Source organism: Rhinopithecus bieti, unplaced genomic scaffold, assembly GCF_001698545.2.
Source record: "Rhinopithecus bieti isolate Rb0 unplaced genomic scaffold, ASM169854v2 scaffold_10017, whole genome shotgun sequence".
NCBI lineage: Eukaryota > Metazoa > Chordata > Mammalia > Primates > Cercopithecidae > Rhinopithecus > Rhinopithecus bieti.
The window spans coordinates 394,807-416,165 of record NW_016806314.1 but is presented as its reverse complement, the minus strand read 5'-3'; the positions used below and the strand labels follow the sequence as shown (position 1 = coordinate 416,165).

Sequence of the window (21,359 nt, the reverse complement as noted above, 5' to 3'; positions counted from 1 at the left end):
AGGAAGGGAGGGAAGGGAGGGAAGGAAGGAAGGAAGGATTTAGTTAGACAACAGAAAGCAGTTTCACTCATCTTGTGGCAAGGAGTTATGTATTTCTAATCAAATTTGGCAACTCAAGCATTTTCAATAAAATCTACATGTTTTTTTCAGAATAAAGTGACCAACGCAGAATGTTACTTGTAAAAATCAGAGCAATAGTTGCTACCTAAAATAATTTTGAAAATTAAGTGGTACTGAAAGGCTCATATAGCAAAAATACGGCCTTCTGTCATTGTACTTTCCTGCTCCCCAGACTTGCCATTTTCAACATTTTTTTAGTAGTTTATTTTGCCATTTCATAGCATAGTACCTGACATTTTATTCAACAGACATTTATTAAGTACCTAATACATGCCATTCCTTGTTTGAAGGGATGCTAAGCATACAGTGGTGAACAAGGCATTGTGGGGTTGTATAGAGGGTATTCATTCCTAACCTTGAACCAAATGTTTCTTTCTGTTGGATAATGTATTAAAAATTGCAAACAGTTTACAAACTTTTGGAACAATGGTGGCCTTGATCATAAAGTAGGAACTGCTTCTACCGTAATGTATGCTAGGTGGTGTATTTGTGACATCTGGCTAATGTTTCTACATGGAAATTGGCTGACTTTAGTTTTGAGACTTCTGGGAACCAGTCAGGCAAAATAGTAAAATTGTATATCCTGTTTCCAAGAGTTGTCTTTTAAGGTCTGACTTGCTAGGCAAATGCCTAGGGTAAATATGATTTGATTAACTAACAACAACAGCAACAACAACAGTTTTATTTTTTTAGAGCAGTTTTAGGTTCACAGCAAAATTGAGCAGAATGTACAGAGATTTTCCCTATACCCTCCCCTACTATCAACATCCCCCACCAGAGTGGTTTGTTACAATTAATAAACCTACATCGACACATCATTATCACTCAAGGTCCATAGTTTACATTAGAGTCCACTCTTGGTGTTGTGTATGGGTTTGGATGATTTTACAATGACATTTATCCACCATTATAGTGCCATACATAGTAATTTTGCTACCCTAGAAATCCACTATGCTCCACCTGTTTCTCCTTCCCTCTGCCCTCATCCCTGACAACCACTGAACTTTTTAATGTCTCCATAGTTTTGCCTTTTCCAGAATGTCATATCATTGGAATCACACAGTATGCAGCCTTTTCAAATGGGCTTCTTTCCCTTAGTAATAGGCATTTAAGTTTCTTCCTCATCTCTTTTCATGACTTGATGGCTCATTTCTTTCCCTCCCTCCTTTCTTCCCTCCCTTCCTTCCTTCCTCTTCTTTCCTCTTTCTTCTATCTTTTTTTTTTTTTTTTTTTTTTTTTTTTTTTTTTTTTTTTTTTGAGGCGGAGTCTCGCTCTGTCGCCCGGGCTGGAGTGCAGTGGCCGGATCTCAGCTCACTGCAAGCTCCGCCTCCCGGGTTTACGCCATTCTCCTGCCTCAGCCTCCCGAGTAGCTGGGACTACAGACGCCCGCCACCTCGCCCGGCTAGATTTTGTATTTTAGTAGAGACGGGGTTTCACCGTGTTCGCCAGGATGGTCTCGATCTCCTGACCTCGTGATCCGCCCGTCTCGGCCTCCCAAAGTGCTGGGATTACAGGCTTGAGCCACCGCGCCCGGCCTTCTTCTATCTTTTTTAAGAGACAAGGTATCTCACTCTATTGCCCAGGCTGGAGTGCAGTGGCACAATCATAGCTCATTGCAGCCTCGAACTCCTGGGCTCAAGTGATCCTCTTGCCTTAGCCTCTTGAGTCGCTGGGATCACAGGCTCCAGATATTTTAGTGCTGAATAATATTTCATTATCTGGATGTACCACCTATCCATTCACCTACTGAAGAATATCTTGGTGGCTTCTAAATTTTGGCAACTATGAGTGAAATTGCTATAAACATTGTATATAAGTTTTTATGTGGATGTATGTTGTCAGCTCCCTTGGGCAAATAGCAAGGAGTGCCATTGTTGGATCATATGGTAAACATGTCTTTAGTTTTGTACAGAATTCTAGGTTGGTATTTTTTTCTCTGTTAGTCCTTTATTTTATTTGGAGACAGCCTTGCTGCGTCACTCAGGCTGGAGTACAGTGGCGCCAGCCATCTGGGCTCACTGAAACCTCCGCCTCTCAGGTTCAAGCGATTGTTCCTCGGCCTACCGAGTAGCTGGTATTACAGGAGTGCGCCACCACACCTGCTAATTTTTGTATTTTTAGTAGAGACAGGGTTTTGCCATGTTGCCCAGGCTGGTCTCAAACTCCTGACCTCAAGTGGTTCACCCACCTCAACCTCCCCAAATCCTGGGATTACAGGCCTGAGCTACCGTGCCTGGCCTCTCAGTACTTTAAATAAATATTTCATTCCACTTTTCTTTCTTTTTTTCTTTTCTTTTTGAGATAGAGTCTCACTCTGTCACCCGGTGAGCAATCTCACTGCAGCTCACTGCAACCTCCACCTCCTGGGTTCAAGCGATTCTCCTGCCTCAGCCTCCCAAATAGCTGAGATTACAGGCGCCTGCCACCATGCCCAGCTAATTTTTTGTATTTGTGGTAGAGACAGGGTTCCACCATGTTGGCCAGGCTGGTCTCGAACTCCTGACCTTGTGATTCGCCTACCTCAGCCTCCCAAATTGCTGGGATTACAGGCATGAGCTACCATGCGCAGCCCACTCTTCTTGCTTACATAATTTCTGAGGAAATGTCAGATGTAATTTTTATTTTTGCTTCTCTATAGGCAAGTTGAGTTGTTTTCCCCCTCTAGCTTCTCTCAGGATTTTTTCTTCATCTTTGATTTTCAATAGTTTGAAAATTATTTGCCCAGGTGTCGGAGTTTTTTTTTTTTATTTTTTTATTTTCTCAGGTGTGACTCCAGAAAGGATCTAAAGAGGAGCTTTACAATCTCTTCTCTGGGGTTTGTGGAGACTTCCTTAACCCTTCTGTGTTAGCCCCTTAAAGCCCCGCGTCAACCTTGAAAGGGCCCAGGAAAGGGTAGTCTATGCCATTTTTATGCCATTTATCCTGCTTGGTGTTTTCTGAGCTTTCTTCATCTGTGGTTTGATGTCTCACATTAATTTGTAGAAATTCTGTCATTGTTTCAAATTTTTCTTCACTTCTTTTCTGTTTCTTCTTCTGGTGTTCCCATTATGCTTTTGTAGTTCTCCTACAGTTATTGGATATTTTGTTCCAGGCTTTTTTTCCCTTTGCTTCTCAGTTTTGTAGGTGTCTGTTGAGATACTCTCAAGCGCAGATATTCTTTCCTCAGCTTTGTCTAGTTTACTAATAAGCCCATTAAAGGCATTCTTCATTTCTGTTACAGTCTTTTTGATCAGTAGCATTTTTTTTCATTCTTTCTTGAAATTTCTGTCTTTCTGCTTACATTACCCATCTGTTCTTGCATAGTTTCTACTTTGTCCATTAGAGTTCTTAGGATATTTATCATAACTATTTCAAATTTCTGGTTTAACAATTCCAACATCCCTGCAACATCCAAGTCTAGTTTCAATGCTTGCTCTGTCTCTTCCAGCTCCGTTTTTTCCTATTTAGTATGTCTTATAATTTTTTCTTGATAGCCAGACATGATGCATTAGGTAACAGGAACTTCTGTGAATGGACCTTTAGTAATGTGGTGGTAAGGTGTGCATGGAGGGGAAACATTTTCAGTCTGTTAGTGAACTTTTGTCAGCTTCACATGTGCTTCTCAAGTTCATCCTGTAAGTGGGACAGTAGGGCTAGAGAGGACTGAAGTTGGGTATATAGTAAATACCTTCTCCTACAAAGAAGCCTAGAGGGGACGCATTAGGGGATTTTTTTCCCCTAGTATTCACTGTGATGACCCTTATTGAGCTCCTGGAGGTAAAACTCACAAAACTGCTTCTCCTCCCTGCCCGTATTACTACGTGTCCCTGGAGTTTATATCTTTCAGACTTGCCTGCACTGAGCTTCCACCAGTTTGTCAAATACAGATCACGTTTCCCTACCACCCGTGCAGTTGAAAACCCACATACAACTTTTGACTCCCCCAGAGCTTAACTACTCACAGCCTGCTATTGACTGGAAGCCTTGCCAATAACATAAACAGTTGATTAATACATATTTTGTACGTTTTCTGTATTGTATATTGTATTTTTACAATAAAGTAAGAGAAAGATGTTATTAAGAAAATCATAAGGAAGATAAAATATATTTACTGTTCATCAAGTGGTTCCCATGGGTGCTGGTTCCCATGGAGATTGCCCCTTGTGAGTTTTTGCTCAGGGAAGTTGTGATTCTCTAAATTTGCCTGTTGGTCTCCTAATTTGGGAGGTATCAGTTTTCCCTGTGACCTCACTTCTCTTACAGATTTAAGAGGAGTTGTTGATTTTTCAGTTTGTTCAGTGTTTTACATGTTGTTAGAACACAGTGGTACTTCCAAGCTTCTTAACATGCCAGATCAGAAATCTGAAGTCTCACCTGATTTGGCTTTTTATATTTTTTCTTCTTTTTTTCTTACATTGCTACCAAAAGCATAGTTTTCATCTATGTCTGGGATGACATTAGAGCAGAATGTGATTTCTAGGTAAACATTATTGGGCTCCCTAGCAGAGATAATATTTTTGAAAGTAGTATATGAATTCTATATAATTAAAATTTTATTTTCATCTTAATAGGTATAGGTAATAGGCATGGCCTGTGTTTTTGCTCAACAGACTAAAATAGTAATTTAATCACCTAATAGCCTTAGTTATATAGTTGAAAGATGAGTTGAAAATCTGATTCATGGGTTGGAAATCACCTGTCACATATGAGTTTTAGGCGTTGGTCACTTTGTTTTGAAACAGCTTTGGGGTTTTTTCCTTTTTCAACTCATAATAGCCTTTAACAGCTTTTAGTTTGTTTCTGTTTTTTAACAACTTGAGTTGTCAAATTTGATTATAGCTTCTTGGTACAAGATGGGTAAATTTGCTTTGTGTTGTGTAATTTTTATTTTAAATGCTACATCTTTTATGAACACTAATTTTATACTAAGATTAGGAAAATGAGAACTGCATGTCTGCAACAAATAGCTATCTGTAGTATTAAATTGTGAAAATGTAGACTTTGGATTGGAGCTGGGATCTCTTAATATGTAATTGTAACATAGAGTAAATAAGTATTTTGTCCCTTGTAGGGTCAAACAGTACAGTACACAGGCAGAATTAGAGATGTAGGGCTTTTTTTTTTTTTTTTCTTTTTTTTCCCCTGGCTTAGAGAACCGTTTAATCAGCTAAGACGGAATTAAGTCCCTAGGGCTGTCCAGGCACATTAACTGTTAGAAAAGCAGCTATTAAAGGAAAATTTAAAAGAGTGTTAGTGAAGGTTAAATACTGACCATGGACATCTGGCAAAATTGATGTTTTTTTCCCCCCTCCACCATTGTTTATAGTTTATTGTTATTTATCAGAGAATTAATGTGTATTTTCAGAATCTGTTACCATAAGAAATCCATTTGAGGACTTAGTATATGCCAGAAGTTCTACCAAATAATGATGATATAGTGCTGAACAGAATTAGATAGTATCCTCACTTCGTTAAGCTTACAGTCTAGTGGTATAGATTAACATTAATCAAATAATAACACAAATAGAAAGCAGAGCATTGGTTCATGGGATTGACATGAGAAGCATGAGGCAAGTTCCCAGGTGATGGAAAATACTTTATTTCTTAATTGTGGTGGTTACAAGTGTGCATATGTTTATGAAAACATATTGTACATTTAAAATGGATACATTTTATCACATGTAAATTTTATGACTCAATAAAGTTAATTAAAAAGAATAACTCAGGTAAGGTGGTGTGTGCGCTTGTAGTCCAGCTATTCCTGAGGCAGGAAGATCACTTGAGCCCAGGAGTTTGAGTTCAGCATGGGCAACATGAGACCTGTGAGACCTTGTCTCTAAAAAAATTTAAATAAATAACTAAGATAAATGTAAAATTACAGCTGTAGTAAGTTCCACAAAGGAGAGTTACATGGGCTATGACGATGTATGATAGCAAGAACTGACATTGGCAGGGAGGAAATGATGATGAGCAGAAGTAAATAAGTGAAGTGTGGGGACTGATGTCAAGGGGACAGTATAAAAGAAGTAACAGCATGTGCCAAGGCCCTAAAATTGGAAAGCCCTTGGCAAATTAAAGGAGTTTGAAAAAGGCCATTGTGTGCAAAGCAGAAAATAGGTATTACAAGGTAAAAGATGGAGCTAAGAGGTAGGTAAGGCTAAACCTTGTCAGCCATTGTTAAATATTGAATTGTATCCTAAGCACAACTCAGTGGAAAGCAGTTAAAGTTCTTTAATTGGGGGAGGCAATGAAGGGGTAATAAAATTGGTTATAGAAATACTGCTCTGGCCATAGTGTTGAGAATGAATTAGAGTAGCCAGAATAGATTCAAGAAGACTTTAGTAAGATTATTCCAGCAGGCCAGGATAGGGTGGTGGCAATGGAGAGAGATGGACAGAATGGAGTGTATTTAGGAGGTAAAAATGACAGAACTTGGTGATGCACTGAATGTGGAATGGGGGAGGTGTCTAGGAGGGCTGCTAGGTTTATGGTTTGCATATTAGGGTGGATGATAGTGCTTTCATTTACTGAGACAGTGAGCCCTGGCAGAGGACCCAGCTTTTAGAGTGGGTAGGGGGAAGGGGAGAGTGCCTCTGTTGTTGGGCATTTTGAAGTGATTTACATAAAACAAACTGAAGGTATCTTTAACACTGTGTCCAGCAGGTTAGCATATTTATTCAGCAAGCATTGCGCCTTTTTTTTGTTTGTTTTTGGGGTCCTTCAACTCCTGGCCTCGGATCCCCCCGCTTTCCCCCACCCCTCCCAGCCTCCGCCTCCCTAGGGGCTGGGATTACAGGAGTGAGCCAGGGCGCCTGGTCAGCATCGCTGTTTGTGCCGTGTGCTCTGGGCTAGGTCTTGCAGTGGGTACCAGTAGAGCCATAAAAGTACAAAAGATAATTGGACGTTTAGTAGGTATAAGAAAAACCAGCAAGAGTGGAAAAGGAGCTGGTCCTCCAGATCAATAAGTTAATCACTTATGTCTGTGAGTCCCTGCATTTTGGGGGATTCTCTGTCGAGGTCCTCTAAGTCCAAACTTTTGATATAATTTGCAGTTTGCGCCATTTGGATTCCTGAAGCATCTTTACAAGCCACCTACATTCCTTATGGAGCTGTGGCACAACAGAAAGCCCACGATGTCTCACCGGATTAATAAAAACATAGGCGCTAACGCTTTTGTTTACTGATACAGTATCTCCTCCTCCCCTCCCTCAACACCCACGCGACACAACTTTCCGGAAGTAAGCAAAATCCGTTATCAAAATGAAACTCCGGGGCCCAGGCTCCACAGCTGCCATAAACTAGATGGCACGTTAGAAGCCGGTGGGTGTAGGTGAGGCACGCTGGCGCCTGCGGGCCCTTCTCCAGTCGCCACCCAGTGGGAATCCGCAGGGCTGGCGCCCCGAAGCCAAGCTGAGCTTCCCAGAGCGCAACCTCCCTTTCCCCCAGCAGCGCCGGCGCCGCATAAGCCGCGTGTACCCACGCGCACTGCCCCAAGGTAAGCCCCCGCCGCCCGCGGAGGCAGCTGTGTCTCGGGTCTGGGCGGGGCCCTCCGTACGCCCTCTCGCCGCTGCGCACCCCTCCCGCGAGCTGCCGGCGCCGTCGGCCTCTCCACCCAAAACTGGCCCAACCGCCAATCGTCGGCCTCACCTCCTACAGCAGGTGACCCATGGCCAATCGCCAGGGGTCTCTTTGCCAGGAGCCGCCAGGGCCAGCCAATCGGGGCGGCCTCTCCGCGGGGGAGGGGACCAGGAAGGGGTAGGGGTGAAGGGGTGTCCCGGGGACGGGCTGAACCTCAGTCAGGACCGCCTGCGCCGCAGTCCGGGAATCCGGTCGAGGGGGGCAAGAAAAGGGGTGCCCGGGAGCAGCCCCCGGCTCCCTCCCCTGGAGGCACAGAGGGCGGGGGCCTTGGCGAATGGCTTTCTTGCTGGCCACTTGCGGAGTGAGTAGACCCCGAGGGTCTGGGAGAGGGGCCGGCCCCTACCCCTGAGTCCCCGGGGTCCCGGCCGCCTGCCCCGGGCCAGGCAGGAGCGCGAATGTCGTGCTCACCCAGTCTCCTCCCCGCTGTCCCCTGGGGTGAGTAGGACGACGTGGCTGCCCGGGCCCCTCTTCCTGGGGAACTCTCCTCACTTCCTCAGCCTAGATGGAGTGGAGGCTGAGGCCAGGGCCTCCACTTCCACCAAGAGAGCATTCGCCCCCAAATCAGACTTTGGAGGTCTCTTTTTTCTATTCATTTTTGTGGAACTCTATTTTCCTTTTGAAAGCTGTCTCAGAATATGATTTTAAGCAGAGAAGTTAAGCTTTCTCTTATGTGAAAGCTTAATTTTGACCAGTTGCCCGTTAATAGAATCTCCAGTTGCAGGCCAAGTGTTTTTTTGGTGGTGGTTTATTTTTGGCACTGTGTTCGTGCCTGGCCCTGTATTTTTTGTGTATAAAGTAATTACGGATACTATTGTTTTCGAGTATGTGTGTCGGGAAGGAGGTGATTTTATGCTTTTTAGGTAGCTTGTGCAAAAATGCTGAAAACTTTGGTTTAGTTTTATGGGGTTATCAGCCCAGCCGAGTTATGGAAAGTTGAGTATAATTAATGGACTAGGAAACATAGTTGAATAATGCACTTTTTGCTGACTGTTCATACAGTATTATAAGTATTTGTTATGAAAGGTTGAGAGATATATTAAGAAAACTAGCTTTTGCTAATTTGAAGTAATACTTTGTTTTGCTTTTTGATTGAACTGTTTACTTTTAGCTGTATTAAGGAAGATAAAAAAATCAAGTAATTCCTAGTTTCTCAATGGAGAAGCTGGAAGCATCTTAGAATAGTAGTTGCAGGTTTAAAAATTTTTACAGTGAACGTTGAAACTGGAAATTCTCACGCAGTTATGTATGAATAATCTATCTTGAACACTGCCTGTATTGAACTAAGCAGGTGATGAAGGCCTTTAATGAATACTGTTAGCATCTGTCATTTATTTTTACTTTAAATGTTGTATTGTTTTACTTTTTTTTTTTAAATGTGCAGCCCGACAAGAGACAACCTAAATAAAAATACCGTATTACCTTTCCTAGTTCAGGGAAGGTGTATGATTAAAAATCAGATTTGGGCCAGGCGTCGTGGCTCAGACCTGCAATCCCAACACTTTCGGAGGCTGAGGCAGGAGAATTGCTTGAGCCCAGGAGCTGGAGACCAGCCTGGGCAACAAAGCCAGAACCCTCCCCCCGCACCTGCACCAATAAAATTTTTAAAATGAGTTGAGCATGGTGGTGTGCACCTGTAGTCCCAGCTGCTTGGGAAGCTGAGGTGGGAGGATCCCTTGAGCCCAGGAGTTTGAGGTTGCGGTGAGCTATGATGGCACTGCTGCACTCTAGCCTGGACGACAGAGAGCAAGACTCTTTGTCTCAAAAAAAAAAAAAAAATAAAAAAATAAAAAAAAAAAAAATTAAAAATAATGGCGGGCGCAGTGCTCATGCCTGCCTGTATCCCAATCTACTTTGGGAGGGGCCGAGGCGGGGCGATCACTTCAGGTCCAGGGGTTTCGAGACCAAGGCCTGGGCCAACCATGATGAAACCCCGTCTCTACTAAAAAACACAAAAATTAGCCGGGGGCGTGGTGGCGCTGTCCGTATGGGGCGCCTGTAGCCCCAGCTACTCGGGAGGCTCAGGCAAGAGAATCGCTTAAACCTGGGAGGTGGAGCTTGCAGTGAGCCGAGATCGCGCCACTGCACTCCATCCTGGCAACAGCAAAACTCTGTCTCCAAAAAAAAAAAAAAAAAAAAAAACAAAAAAAACAAAAACAAACAAACAAACAAAAAAACTCTTAAAGAAAAAAACAGATTTGTAGTCTGATTTGAGAGCTTAAATGAGAAACAAGAAAGATAACAGACAAGTTGCATCTGTTTCCAAAGTGCCCTGAGTTTGGCTTTGACAGAGATGAAGTTGTATTTGGAAGTGCCCTTTGGTAAATAGGAGGCTGCAAAAGCTGTCTACTGGTCACGTTCATTTTGGTATTTCTGAAGTTCTATGATACTTTTAATATGACATTTTCCAAATGTTTTTTAATGTGAAAAGATTATTATGTTTTGTACGCTCAGCCATCCCCACTTCAATCTCTGTTGATATTAAGATTAGCAGGGAATTTAACTGTAAGTTTGGTTCAGCCAGGAAAGAGCATTATTTTGATAGCACTGTGTTCTGCTGGTTGGAAAGTCAGGCACTCGCATGGTTTGCACGCTACTGATTAAGAAAGGGGACGATGACAAGAAAATCTGATAATCAGGCTTTTGTTCAGAGAAGCAAATTCTAGGATGTCCCCTGGGATATGTTGAGTTCTATCTATAGCTAAACTTTATACTGTAGAGTGATAACAGATATTTATGATGATTCTTGTATAGAAAAAAGACTTTATGATTACTGTAGTATATTTATAAAATTATATTTAGGAAGCTTTTCAGTAAAGGTTTAAACAAAGATTGTTATGCTTGAAAGAATAGTTTTTATACTGACAATGTAATTAAGCCAAGTATTCCTCCTTGAATATTTTAATGAAGTTCTACCACACACTGGCATTTAAAGCTGCTTTCCATCTTCCTTATTTTCCATCTCCAGTCACCAGGTCCTGTTATGTTTGCCTTAGTAATGTTTTTCAGATTCGGCACTTTTTTCTAGATGATAATGCTTTAATTCAGGCCTTCATGGTCTCTCACCTAGACTTTTGCAAGGCTTTCTGACTAGTCTGTCATTGGACTCCCCTCACCCATCCTTTTTATCCAAAAACAAATTCGGAGTGGGTCGCTGCTCTTACAGTTAAGAATGTGTTTTGGCTCCTCCTTGCCAGAGTCCAGCTGCCCAGCATGTTCTGGAGGCCTTCTTCATATTCTGGTCCTGATTTATCTCTGAGTCCGGACTCAGCTCCGGGTGCTTTACCCACGGTATTCGCTGTGAACTGTTTCTCATTGAGAACATGCTATAGCCTCTCAGAGTTACTTGTCTTTTCACAGCCTTTCCCTCTTGCTTAGATTACCCCACTGTATCTCAAGTGATAAGCCTCCAATTTTTCCTTAGCATACAGCTCCTGTGTTAACCTTTTCTATGATGCCTTCCTTCAGGCAGCGTGAGTTGTTACTCTTGTGTGTGCTACTACAGCACTTTGCTCATATCTCCATATTACAGCCTTCACTAAGTTGTATTGTAAATTTTTTAACATACCTGATTCTTGCATTAGACCCTGATTTCCTAGAGATCTGGGGTTCTTACTCATCTTTGTATCCCCAAGGCCTTTGTCCCTAGTTTAGTGCATAGCACATAGTAGGTGTTCAATAAGTGCTTAAGATATCAAAATATGTGACATAATAATGGCCTAAGTGTGTAAACCTTTGACTCAGTTTTACTGGAGTTAGGTTTTTCCCTGCGAGTTAAAAATGTTTCCTAGGTCACCGAGCTCCCTGGTTGCTACCAGACATGAGAAATGGGGGATTGGAAAAATGTTTAGAAACAGTATTAAAAATGGTGGGCAGAGCTGGGCACGGTGGCTCACGCTGTAATCCTAGCACTTTGGGAGGCCCAGGCTGGCGGATCACCTGAGGTCAGGAGTTGGAGAGCAGCCTGGCCAACGTGATAAAACCTCATCTCTACTAAACATACAAAAATTAGCTGGGCGTGGTGGTGGGCATCTGTAAGCCCAGCCACTTGGGAGGCTGAGGCAGGAGAACTGCTTGAACCCGGGAGGAGGAGGTTGCAGTGAGCTGAGGTCACACCATTGCATCCCAGCCTGGGTGACACAGTAAGACTCTGTCTCAAAAAAAAAAAAAAAAAGTGGGCAGATTCCCAGGACTCCCCACCTTCTCCTACCCAATCTATAGGACCTCTAACATGATTAAAATAATACTAATAGTAGTATGAGTACTAATTGGTTCTGTGGTACTGTTAGTATCATAGGAAAAAGCATGTAGGCTAGCTAGAATGTCAGGGAAACTGCTATAAAGGTGAAATTTGAGCTCATTCCAGATGATTAGGTAATACTTAATTATATTTGCTGTCAATAGTATCTCTATTGTCCTTAAAGACATCCTTTGAAGATGATGATAGTGCCTGGCCATAATAGACATTCAATAAATACATGTGTCATTAATGAATTGTTTGGTTACTCTGTATGTGTGTATGTACATGTGCGCATGCAGGAGAGAGAGAAGAGAACTGTAGTTCCTCCCATATTGGAGTTCATTTATTTCTGGAGACACCTTTAGGAACTTGGCTTCTTTACTGTATTGACTGAACAACTTGTTTTTTCCAAAATGTGCCACTTCAACTGAGTTATTCTGCTTACTCCATTGTTTGTGTTCTCTGCATTCCAGAGCATGTTTTAAAACGGTTGTGTTAGTCTTTCTCACTCAGTTTCAAGGTTACACTAAATGACAGTTTGCTTGAGTTTTGACATATTTTGTCATACCATGGAGGACTTGGCTGCAGTTGGAGCCTATAAATTCTTACTGTGTTTATTTAAATGAAATTAATTTTTATTAAGGTGAATACATAGGCCCCAGGTTTTCCAATATGGTTAGGAATTTATCCTCCCGGTGAACCTGGTTGTTTACCTGGAAGTGTTGGCATCACAGAATCCTAGAGCTGGAGATAATTTTCAAGTTTTAATTCCATTTCTACCTCCTCCTCCTCCTCCTCCTCTTCCTCCTCTTCCTCCTCCTCCTTCTTCTCCTTCTTCTTCTCCTTCTTCTCCTTCTTCCTTCTCCTTCTTCCTTCTTCTCCTTCTTCTTCTCCTTCTTCCTTCTTCTCCTTCTTCTTCTCCTTCTTCCTTCTTCTCCTTCTTCTCCTTCTTCTTCTCCTTCTTCCTTCTTCTCCTTCTTCCTTCTTCTCCTTCTTCCTTCTTCTCCTTCTTCCTTCTTCTCCTTCTTCCTTCTTCTCCTTCTTCCTTCTTCTCCTTCTTCCTTCTTCTCCTTCTTCCTTCTTCTCCTTCTTCCTTCTTCTCCTTCTTCCTTCTTCTCCTTCTTCCTTCTTCTCCTTCTTCCTTCTTCTCCTTCTTCCTTCTTCTCCTTCTTCCTTCTTCTCCTTCTTCCTTCTTCTCCTTCTTCCTTCTTCTCCTTCTTCCTTCTTCTCCTTCTTCCTTCTTCTCCTTCTTCCTTCTTCTCCTTCTTCCTTCTTCTCCTTCTTCCTTCTTCTCCTTCTTCCTTCTTCTCCTTCTTCCTTCTTCTCCTTCTTCCTTCTTCTCCTTCTTCCTTCTTCTCCTTCTTCCTTCTTCTCCTTCTTCCTTCTTCTCCTTCTTCCTTCTTCTCCTTCTTCCTTCTTCTCCTTCTTCCTTCTTCTCCTTCTTCCTTCTTCTCCTTCTTCCTTCTTCTCCTTCTTCCTTCTTCTCCTTCTTCCTTCTTCTCCTTCTTCCTTCTTCTCCTTCTTCCTTCTTCTCCTTCTTCCTTCTTCTCCTTCTTCCTTCTTCTCCTTCTTCCTTCTTCTCCTTCTTCCTTCTTCTCCTTCTTCCTTCTTCTCCTTCTTCCTTCTTCTCCTTCTTCCTTCTTCTCCTTCTTCCTTCTTCTCCTTCTTCCTTCTTCTCCTTCTTCCTTCTTCTCCTTCTTCCTTCTTCTCCTTCTTCCTTCTTCTCCTTCTTCCTTCTTCTCCTTCTTCCTTCTTCTCCTTCTTCCTTCTTCTCCTTCTTCCTTCTTCTCCTTCTTCCTTCTTCTCCTTCTTCCTTCTTCTCCTTCTTCCTTCTTCTCCTTCTTCCTTCTTCTCCTTCTTCCTTCTTCTCCTTCTTCCTTCTTCTCCTTCTTCCTTCTTCTCCTTCTTCCTTCTTCTCCTTCTTCCTTCTTCTCCTTCTTCCTTCTTCTCCTTCTTCCTTCTTCTCCTTCTTCCTTCTTCTCCTTCTTCCTTCTTCTCCTTCTTCCTTCTTCTCCTTCTTCCTTCTTCTCCTTCTTCCTTCTTCTCCTTCTTCCTTCTTCTCCTTCTTCCTTCTTCTCCTTCTTCCTTCTTCTCCTTCTTCCTTCTTCTCCTTCTTCCTTCTTCTCCTTCTTCCTTCTTCTCCTTCTTCCTTCTTCTCCTTCTTCCTTCTTCTCCTTCTTCCTTCTTCTCCTTCTTCCTTCTTCTCCTTCTTCCTTCTTCTCCTTCTTCCTTCTTCTCCTTCTTCCTTCTTCTCCTTCTTCCTTCTTCTCCTTCTTCCTTCTTCTCCTTCTTCCTTCTTCTCCTTCTTCCTTCTTCTCCTTCTTCCTTCTTCTCCTTCTTCCTTCTTCTCCTTCTTCCTTCTTCTCCTTCTTCCTTCTTCTCCTTCTTCCTTCTTCTCCTTCTTCCTTCTTCTCCTTCTTCCTTCTTCTCCTTCTTCTTCTCCTTCTTCCTTCTTCTCCTTCTTCTCCTTCTTCCTTCTTCTCCTTCTTCCTTCTTCTCCTTCTTCCTTCTTCTCCTTCTTCCTTCTTCTCCTTCTTCCTTCTTCTCCTTCTTCTCCTTCGTCTCCTTCTTCTCCTTCTTCCTTCTTCTCCTTCTTCTTTTTCTTGTTGTTGTTGTTGTTGTTGTTGTGATGGAGAAATCAGTCTCAGAGAAACCAAACGACTTGCCCACGGTCACATAGGTAGAGAGTAGAATGACTAGGACCACAGCCTAGATGACTCTTGCTCTTTTTTCTCCAGAGAGAATCAGGATGCTGCTCTGGCAGTCTCCATCCCTTGGTCCCCTTGCCCCTCAAACCTTAGTACTTATTCCCATTTTTAGCCACTAATTTTGGTTTCCTTGAGATTCAGCATTCAGATCCAAAAAACATCATACATTCTTCTGTAAGAGAATATTGTTCCTCAGTTGGCCTCTTTGTGCTTCCCAGCTCCTCAGTCTGGGAGTATGCGTTTTCTGGTTATTCTCCGTTTTCTTGCAGATTTGTTCTCTGCTCTTCTCTCTCCTGTGCTCTAGGAAGCTGACTTTTACAGCTTGCAGCATCTGGGATCCTTTATCCCTTGGCTTCTAGTTGGGGTTTAGCAAATGGGAAGCAGTGACAGAAAATGGAAGGGAAAAACGGTCTTTGGAGTATTTATTCCTTCTGCTCCTTCTGTGCTTTGAGGCAGTTCTGGCAGTGACTGTCTTACAGCCATCCATGTCCACTGAGTAGCTCCTCCTCTGGCCAATGGGCACCTTGTTTCCTTGTTCCTTCAGGCTACTTGCAGCTCCTAATTCCTGAGTACCTTAGCATCTCTTGTTAGTTTTCTTAGCCCTACTCTCACTTCTATAGGTACTGTAGTCATTTGATTAAAGAAAAGTTCAAACATTATATCTGATTATGCTGTTTCCTACCGGGGCCCACTGCTGTAATACTTTACCCATCCCATTTCTGTCCAAATCCTACACTCTCAATTGCATCCTCTGTGAAAGCTCTCATCCTTATAACTTTCTCCTTTGAATTTCTTAATGCCTTTCTGATAACATTTTACCATGCTTGAATCAATTATTTGTAGACAGATATATATTCCCTCTAATAGAATGAAACTTTTTTAGATCTGTATCTGCTTCATCTTGGCATCCCCAAAGCATCCAGCACAGGGCCATAGTCATAAGAGATGCCCAGTGAATAAATAATTATTGTAATACTGAATTCTAAGGCCCAGCATAGTATGTGTAAAAATGTGCTCAGGATAAGATTTGGCATGAGAGAATGAGTTTTTACAGAGACAAGAAGATTGTCATTGCCTCATCTTGTTTCTTGTTTTACTACCATTTATTTCAATGTCTTTTCTCCTAGTCAATTTCTCTTTCTTCTTAAAACTTTTAGCCTTAGAAAATTCAGCAGCCATACATTACAGCTACCAATATAATAAATCCCTTAAAACAACTCTATGAATTATTTATGATTTTTCCATGAATATTCTGATTTATAATCTGCAAGAACTTCTAGTTCCTTGATTACTTTTTGTGTTTAAATGTTAACAGGTAGGCACATTGCATAATTCCTTAATTCATTTATAAAATTTTTATTGAGGACTTGCTGCAAACCAAACACTAGCGTGGGGGAGATAGTAGAGAATAAAACAAAGTCCTGTCTTGATTGACTTGTATTTTAGATCATCTTGGTAGATTTCTGACAATTAAACTCAGTAATTTTGTATGCACTTTTTAATAACTTTAGCGAAAATCGAATATGTTTTCCTCTGATACTCATTGGCAGCTAAAATCGGATATATGAAGACAGCTTTGGCATATATAATTTCTAAGAGATAAATATCAGAACAATTGTTGAGTCTATTCAACAATTCAGGGTTGTTGTTTTATTTTGTTTGCCTGTGACTGATCATCTGTTAGTCTGACTAGCTATCACCTTCAGTGTTAATTTGTCGATTTGTTATATTCTGCTATAGAGATCCAGTCTTGTTAGATGAATATATCAGGTTTTGTTTTTGAAAACATTTCATAATCAAATTTTCACCAAGAATTAGGCTATAAAAATTTTGCAGTTATTTCAAAACTTGAACTATCAGAATACTCAGTTTAAGAATTCACATATTTAATGTTAATTTTTCCTAGTGATTTGTAGAACACTTTTCCAGGAAATTTACTCATTTTTGGTGGATCCTTAAAAGTAGACTCCAGATAGGCTTTCCAAAATGCTCTTAATCTGAGGTTGGGGAGTGGAAGAATATTTTTTTTCATCCTGTACTAATAAACCTCTCAGAGTTTATTTAGATCCTGGAATGATTTACCCCATGACTTCTAAGAAAGATATTGCAAGTAGCCTAAACAACTAAAGTATCTCGGAAGAAAAGTGTTGGTTGATTGCCGGCACTACATAGTCCAACAGTGCTTTGTTAGGTGGTGTGATGTAGTAGGTGTTTTCTTCTTTAAGAGATAGCTTTCTTGGATGTTGAGTCATGATCATGTTGTTGGCAGGAAGGATGTGGAAAAAAAAAGCTTTGCCATCTCGCTTTGTTATATTGGCCACTTCATTATTTTATTTATTCCAGTATAGTGGTGATTACAAAGTTTTAAGTGCTTTTTGCTAGTGCGTGCTTTACCTTTAAATGATATTATACATTTGTTATCCTACTTTTTTACTTGGAAAGGTGTATCTGAGCAGCTTTAGCATTTGCCACATTTACTCCTGGAAAACATTTTAGAATTTTATAGATAATTTTCAAAGAATAATGCTTATGACCTTGCATGCTAAAATGGTTATAAAGTTTTCTAAAATGTTCATAACCTGTAGTTTCTGAACATTTTTACCTAAAGCTTTTGAATGTAAATTATAAAATAAATGCATATTTATTTTAAAAAATTAAGCAACATGAATGTGTAAGATAAAAACTAAGAGTCCCTGTCTCAAATGTCCCATTCCTCAGTCCCATTCCCCAGGGGTAACTGCATGTGTTTTGTTTCATGTGTTATATTTCAGGGGTGTGTGTGTGTGTGTGTGTACATTTTTAAAAATGAAACTTGTAGTGCGTAAGTAAAATTACATAAAAATGCAACTTCAATATTATTCATGTGTCTACTTATCTAGCATAAGGTAAGCACTCAGTTATTATTAACTGCATTGAATTCTAGTGTCTGTTTTATTTCTGTAGCTTGCTTTCTGCATTCACAACCTGTAGACTCATTTCATTTTAGGTTTTGTAGTTTTTTTAAAAAGGCAGTTTGGTGGATTTTGAATCATCTGAGGCAATTTTATATGCCTTTCATGACATTTGTGTCTTAAAAATGCTAGCTACATCCTATATAGAGAGGATGACCATATAATTTATTGCCTAAACTGGGATACTTGAGAGTGAAGGAGGCTGCTAATAATAATTTTGCTGAGACAACCAAGCATACACTGACTGTCCCAGGCAAACTAAAATATATGGTCATCCTATTTACAGACTTAAGGTTTTTGTTTGTTTTGGTTAGTTTAGTAACTTCTTCATATAGGTTTGCTGAATAAATTGGGAGTGTCTGGGAAAGACAAGCTGTCAGTGATTTAAATAGAGGAAAATGGTACCAATTACAAACCTTTATTGTTTAGTTGTTTAAGTAACCAAATAACTTTATGGAGTTAGTATTTGTGTTTTGTTCTATAAGTCAAAGGGTGTATTAGTATCAGATGAGGGTATCATGAAGAATAAGGAATTGTGTTAAGGGTTATTATTGAAGTTCATGCATTTTAGCTGTACCTGATTCCTGTTTGTAAAGCAGCTCATTTCTGTCAGGACTATATGTGAGCAATTAAGATTTGTTTTGTGTTATTTATTTTTTATCAGAAACTGACCATTACACATAAACTTTTCTTTGTAAATTTAAAGATAAAAGCAGTTCTGGTTTTTCAAAGCACTAACATATGTTCAAAAATTAGATTCTTTTATGAAAAAAAAACTTTATTTATATTGTTTGATTCTTTGTTACCAAGGTAATAATTAAGTACAATTTACCTTTTGTGGTTCAGTCATAATACCCAGTGCTTTCCTGAACATCTCAAATTGGAATATTTTTCCTGGTCTGTTTTCCATACTGTGTTTTACCACTTGTTTTGTCTGTTATTTATTCCTTTTTAAATTACCATTCTCTATTATCTTCTTGGGAGTTCATCAACTTATAGCTTGTTTTTAAAATGGATGTTGAATACAATTTAACTTATGCTTATAGCCTTTACTTGATTGTAGATCTCTGTGAAAATTGCCTGTATGTTATAGTATTATCTAGTTTTTCATTTGTTTTGTTTTTATCCATCAGTACTCATTGAGTGCCTTCTATACATAAGGACCTGGAGATATAGTGGTGAATCCTGGTTATCTAAGGCTCCAAATTATGAAGGGGAAGTAGAACACCTACCACTCTGTTACTTTACATGTATTACTCATTTCGTCTCTCCAGTAACCTTGAGTAGTTTATTATTATACTCATAGATGAGAAAATGGAGGTGGAAAAAGTAATTTGGCTAGATCACACAGGTAATTCATTAGAAATTTGCAGATTCAGGATTTAAAACTATATGAGTCCTTAAAGCTCATGCTCATTTCCACTATGTCAAGGGCCTTCAGGCAGTTTTTAGATTACATTTTAGTGCCCTTCTGTCATTAATTCCTTTTAGACATCATTGTGATTTAATAGAAAAAGTATAATGGATTTGGTCAGAGGACTAGGTTGATATCCCTATTGAAAAAAAAAAATGCAGCTGGATGATTTGGGTAAGCACTTATAAAATAGGTTTAATATCTATCTACCTTACTGTATTACAGTGATCAAATGAGAAAGCTTGGAAAGTGTCTAGTAGAGTACTTAATACTCTGAAAACATTTAATATACATTGTGCATCCATGGTGTTAGAGCTGCTTACTTAGCACTACAGAAAAAGACCGTATTTTTTAGGGCATTCTTGGGGTACCTAGCAGTTCGTAAGGTAGGTACAGCTACCATGTTGACAATAGAGAACCTAATTTGAAGGTTTAGATTATCAAGACATTGGCTTAAATGGAAAATAACTTCTCTAAGGTACAGTGAAAGGAAAGGTTTAATACTAGGCTCAATTTTATGGATATTTTTGAATTGATAGTCTTCACTACAAATGAATTGATAGTTGAATATTCCTTAGGATTAAAAGAGGTGAAATTCTTAACCCCAGAACTTCCCTGTTCTTCTAAGTCCTGTTCTTCCCTTAGCAGAAATGGATAAACCTCAGGGACAATAGGGATTGTAAATATTTCCAAATTTTCAGTAATCCAAGGAAATCACAAATTAGTGTGCCTCACATAAAATCATGGTATAATTAATATTTCTGGTCTCTTTAATATACTTATTTTCATCGTCAAACCCACTTTTGGTAGGGAGACAAAATGTCATTTCTCTAAAAACTTAATTTGCTAACTTAAATATTCTAAGGAACAGAAAGCCATTATGTTTGGCATAATCTTTTTTTTTTTTTTTTTTTTTTTTTTTTTTTTTAATTTGCCACTTGCTACTCATGTACCTACTTTCCTCTGTGTAGTTACAGATTTTTCTCTTATTATTCCTTTACTTGATTATTGATGTTAGACTCACAGCATGGTAACTTTCTATTCTCTCTTTTCCTTACTTTTATGGAAGATCAGTACCACACTTGCTTTTTTCCAGTCTTCTGGTATCTCTCCAGTTCTTGAATTTTCAAAAATAATTGTAAGTGATTGAATTGTAAGTATGCTCTATACTTCTTTCTTTGGATGAAAGCTTATCTGTGATGCATGTCATCTCAAATTGCTAATTGTGAACATAAACTTTCCAATATTCTCATATTTTAATCAAAATGACATTCCTGCTAAGTTTTCATTACTTTTCTTATAGGGTGTTTGTTTTGCTAATTTTAAAAAAATGTCTACTTTTGTCCAGATTCATGCCATTTATTTTTCATTAGGAGGCTTGTTCTTTGTTTTCCTTTGTTAAGTTTTAAGCCGTTGTTTTATTTTACAATTCTACTACTGATAACTTACCTGTTTTTCTTGTTATTCTGAATTTTCTATGAGACTAAGAATAACTTCTAATATATTCTCTTTTCTCTTTTCCAACATATTTTATTATATAAGATTTTGCCCTATAAGAGAAAGTACTGCATATAGGACACTTAATCCTTTAAGTTTTCACTGTGAAATAGGACACTTAATCCTTTAAGTTTTCACTGTGAAATAAAATTAGATATGAAAATAATTAGTCATTTGTGAATTTCTTTTTACAACGTTATTACTCAGCCTTCCTGTTCTACCTTATTCTCGGTTCCTCAGGTCACCCATAGGTTTCTTAATTTCCAGATACTGGACTCAAGAACTTCACCTTTATCTCCACTGTTCATTACTCTTCCTCTGTCAGCAGGAATTCCTTTAAAAGCTCCTACTCTGCCTCGGGAATTGACTACTAAGGAAGTGTCTCTCTAAAGCAACTATAATTTATATGTACTTCAGACAGTTTCAGGGACTTCTCTTGCAGTACTCCTTTTAATGGGGGTAAAACATTGAGTTATGTGTATGTGTAAAGTATGAATAGTGTTTAATGTCCTAACTAAAATAATTAAAAATTGGTTTTGCTGACATTTGTTAGATTTTAAGTTCCTTCTGAAAAAAGTAATGTTATTTAACTTAAGTATTAGAAAGGTAGTAGGAAGTACCGACATACAATTTTGAGGCAGTTTGATATTCTTCTACAAGTCTAGGTACATTATTTTAGAAATTCCCCTTAAATTGGTCCAGATGTATATGTTTCTCTTTCTCTCTCTATTAAACTGGATACATAGATCCTGGATGATATAGAAGTATGTGTTATTCTTCTTGATTTTATGTATCTACCTTAGGTTTTGCTTCTT

At 39.6% G+C, this 21,359-nt stretch overlaps 1 protein-coding gene across 14 annotated transcripts in view; it reads left to right on the top strand.

Annotated features, from left to right (window-relative positions):
- Positions 1-21,359, top strand: part of OSBPL9 (oxysterol binding protein like 9) — a 176,195-nt gene that overhangs the window by 102,720 nt on the left and 52,116 nt on the right. For 3 of the 14 annotated variants that reach the window (XM_017875420.1, XM_017875419.1, XM_017875428.1), the window contains one exon: positions 20,117-20,185. The exons of 4 other annotated variants lie outside the window; for them this stretch is intronic. In XM_017875420.1, coding sequence (XP_017730909.1) covers positions 20,117-20,185 — 69 coding nt within the window. Of the gene's footprint in view, positions 1-7,376; positions 7,595-7,657; positions 7,759-7,830; positions 8,173-20,116; positions 20,186-21,359 lie in introns of those variants that run through there. 7 more of the 14 variants (XM_017875432.1, XM_017875429.1, XM_017875433.1 and 4 more) reach the window with 7 other exon arrangements.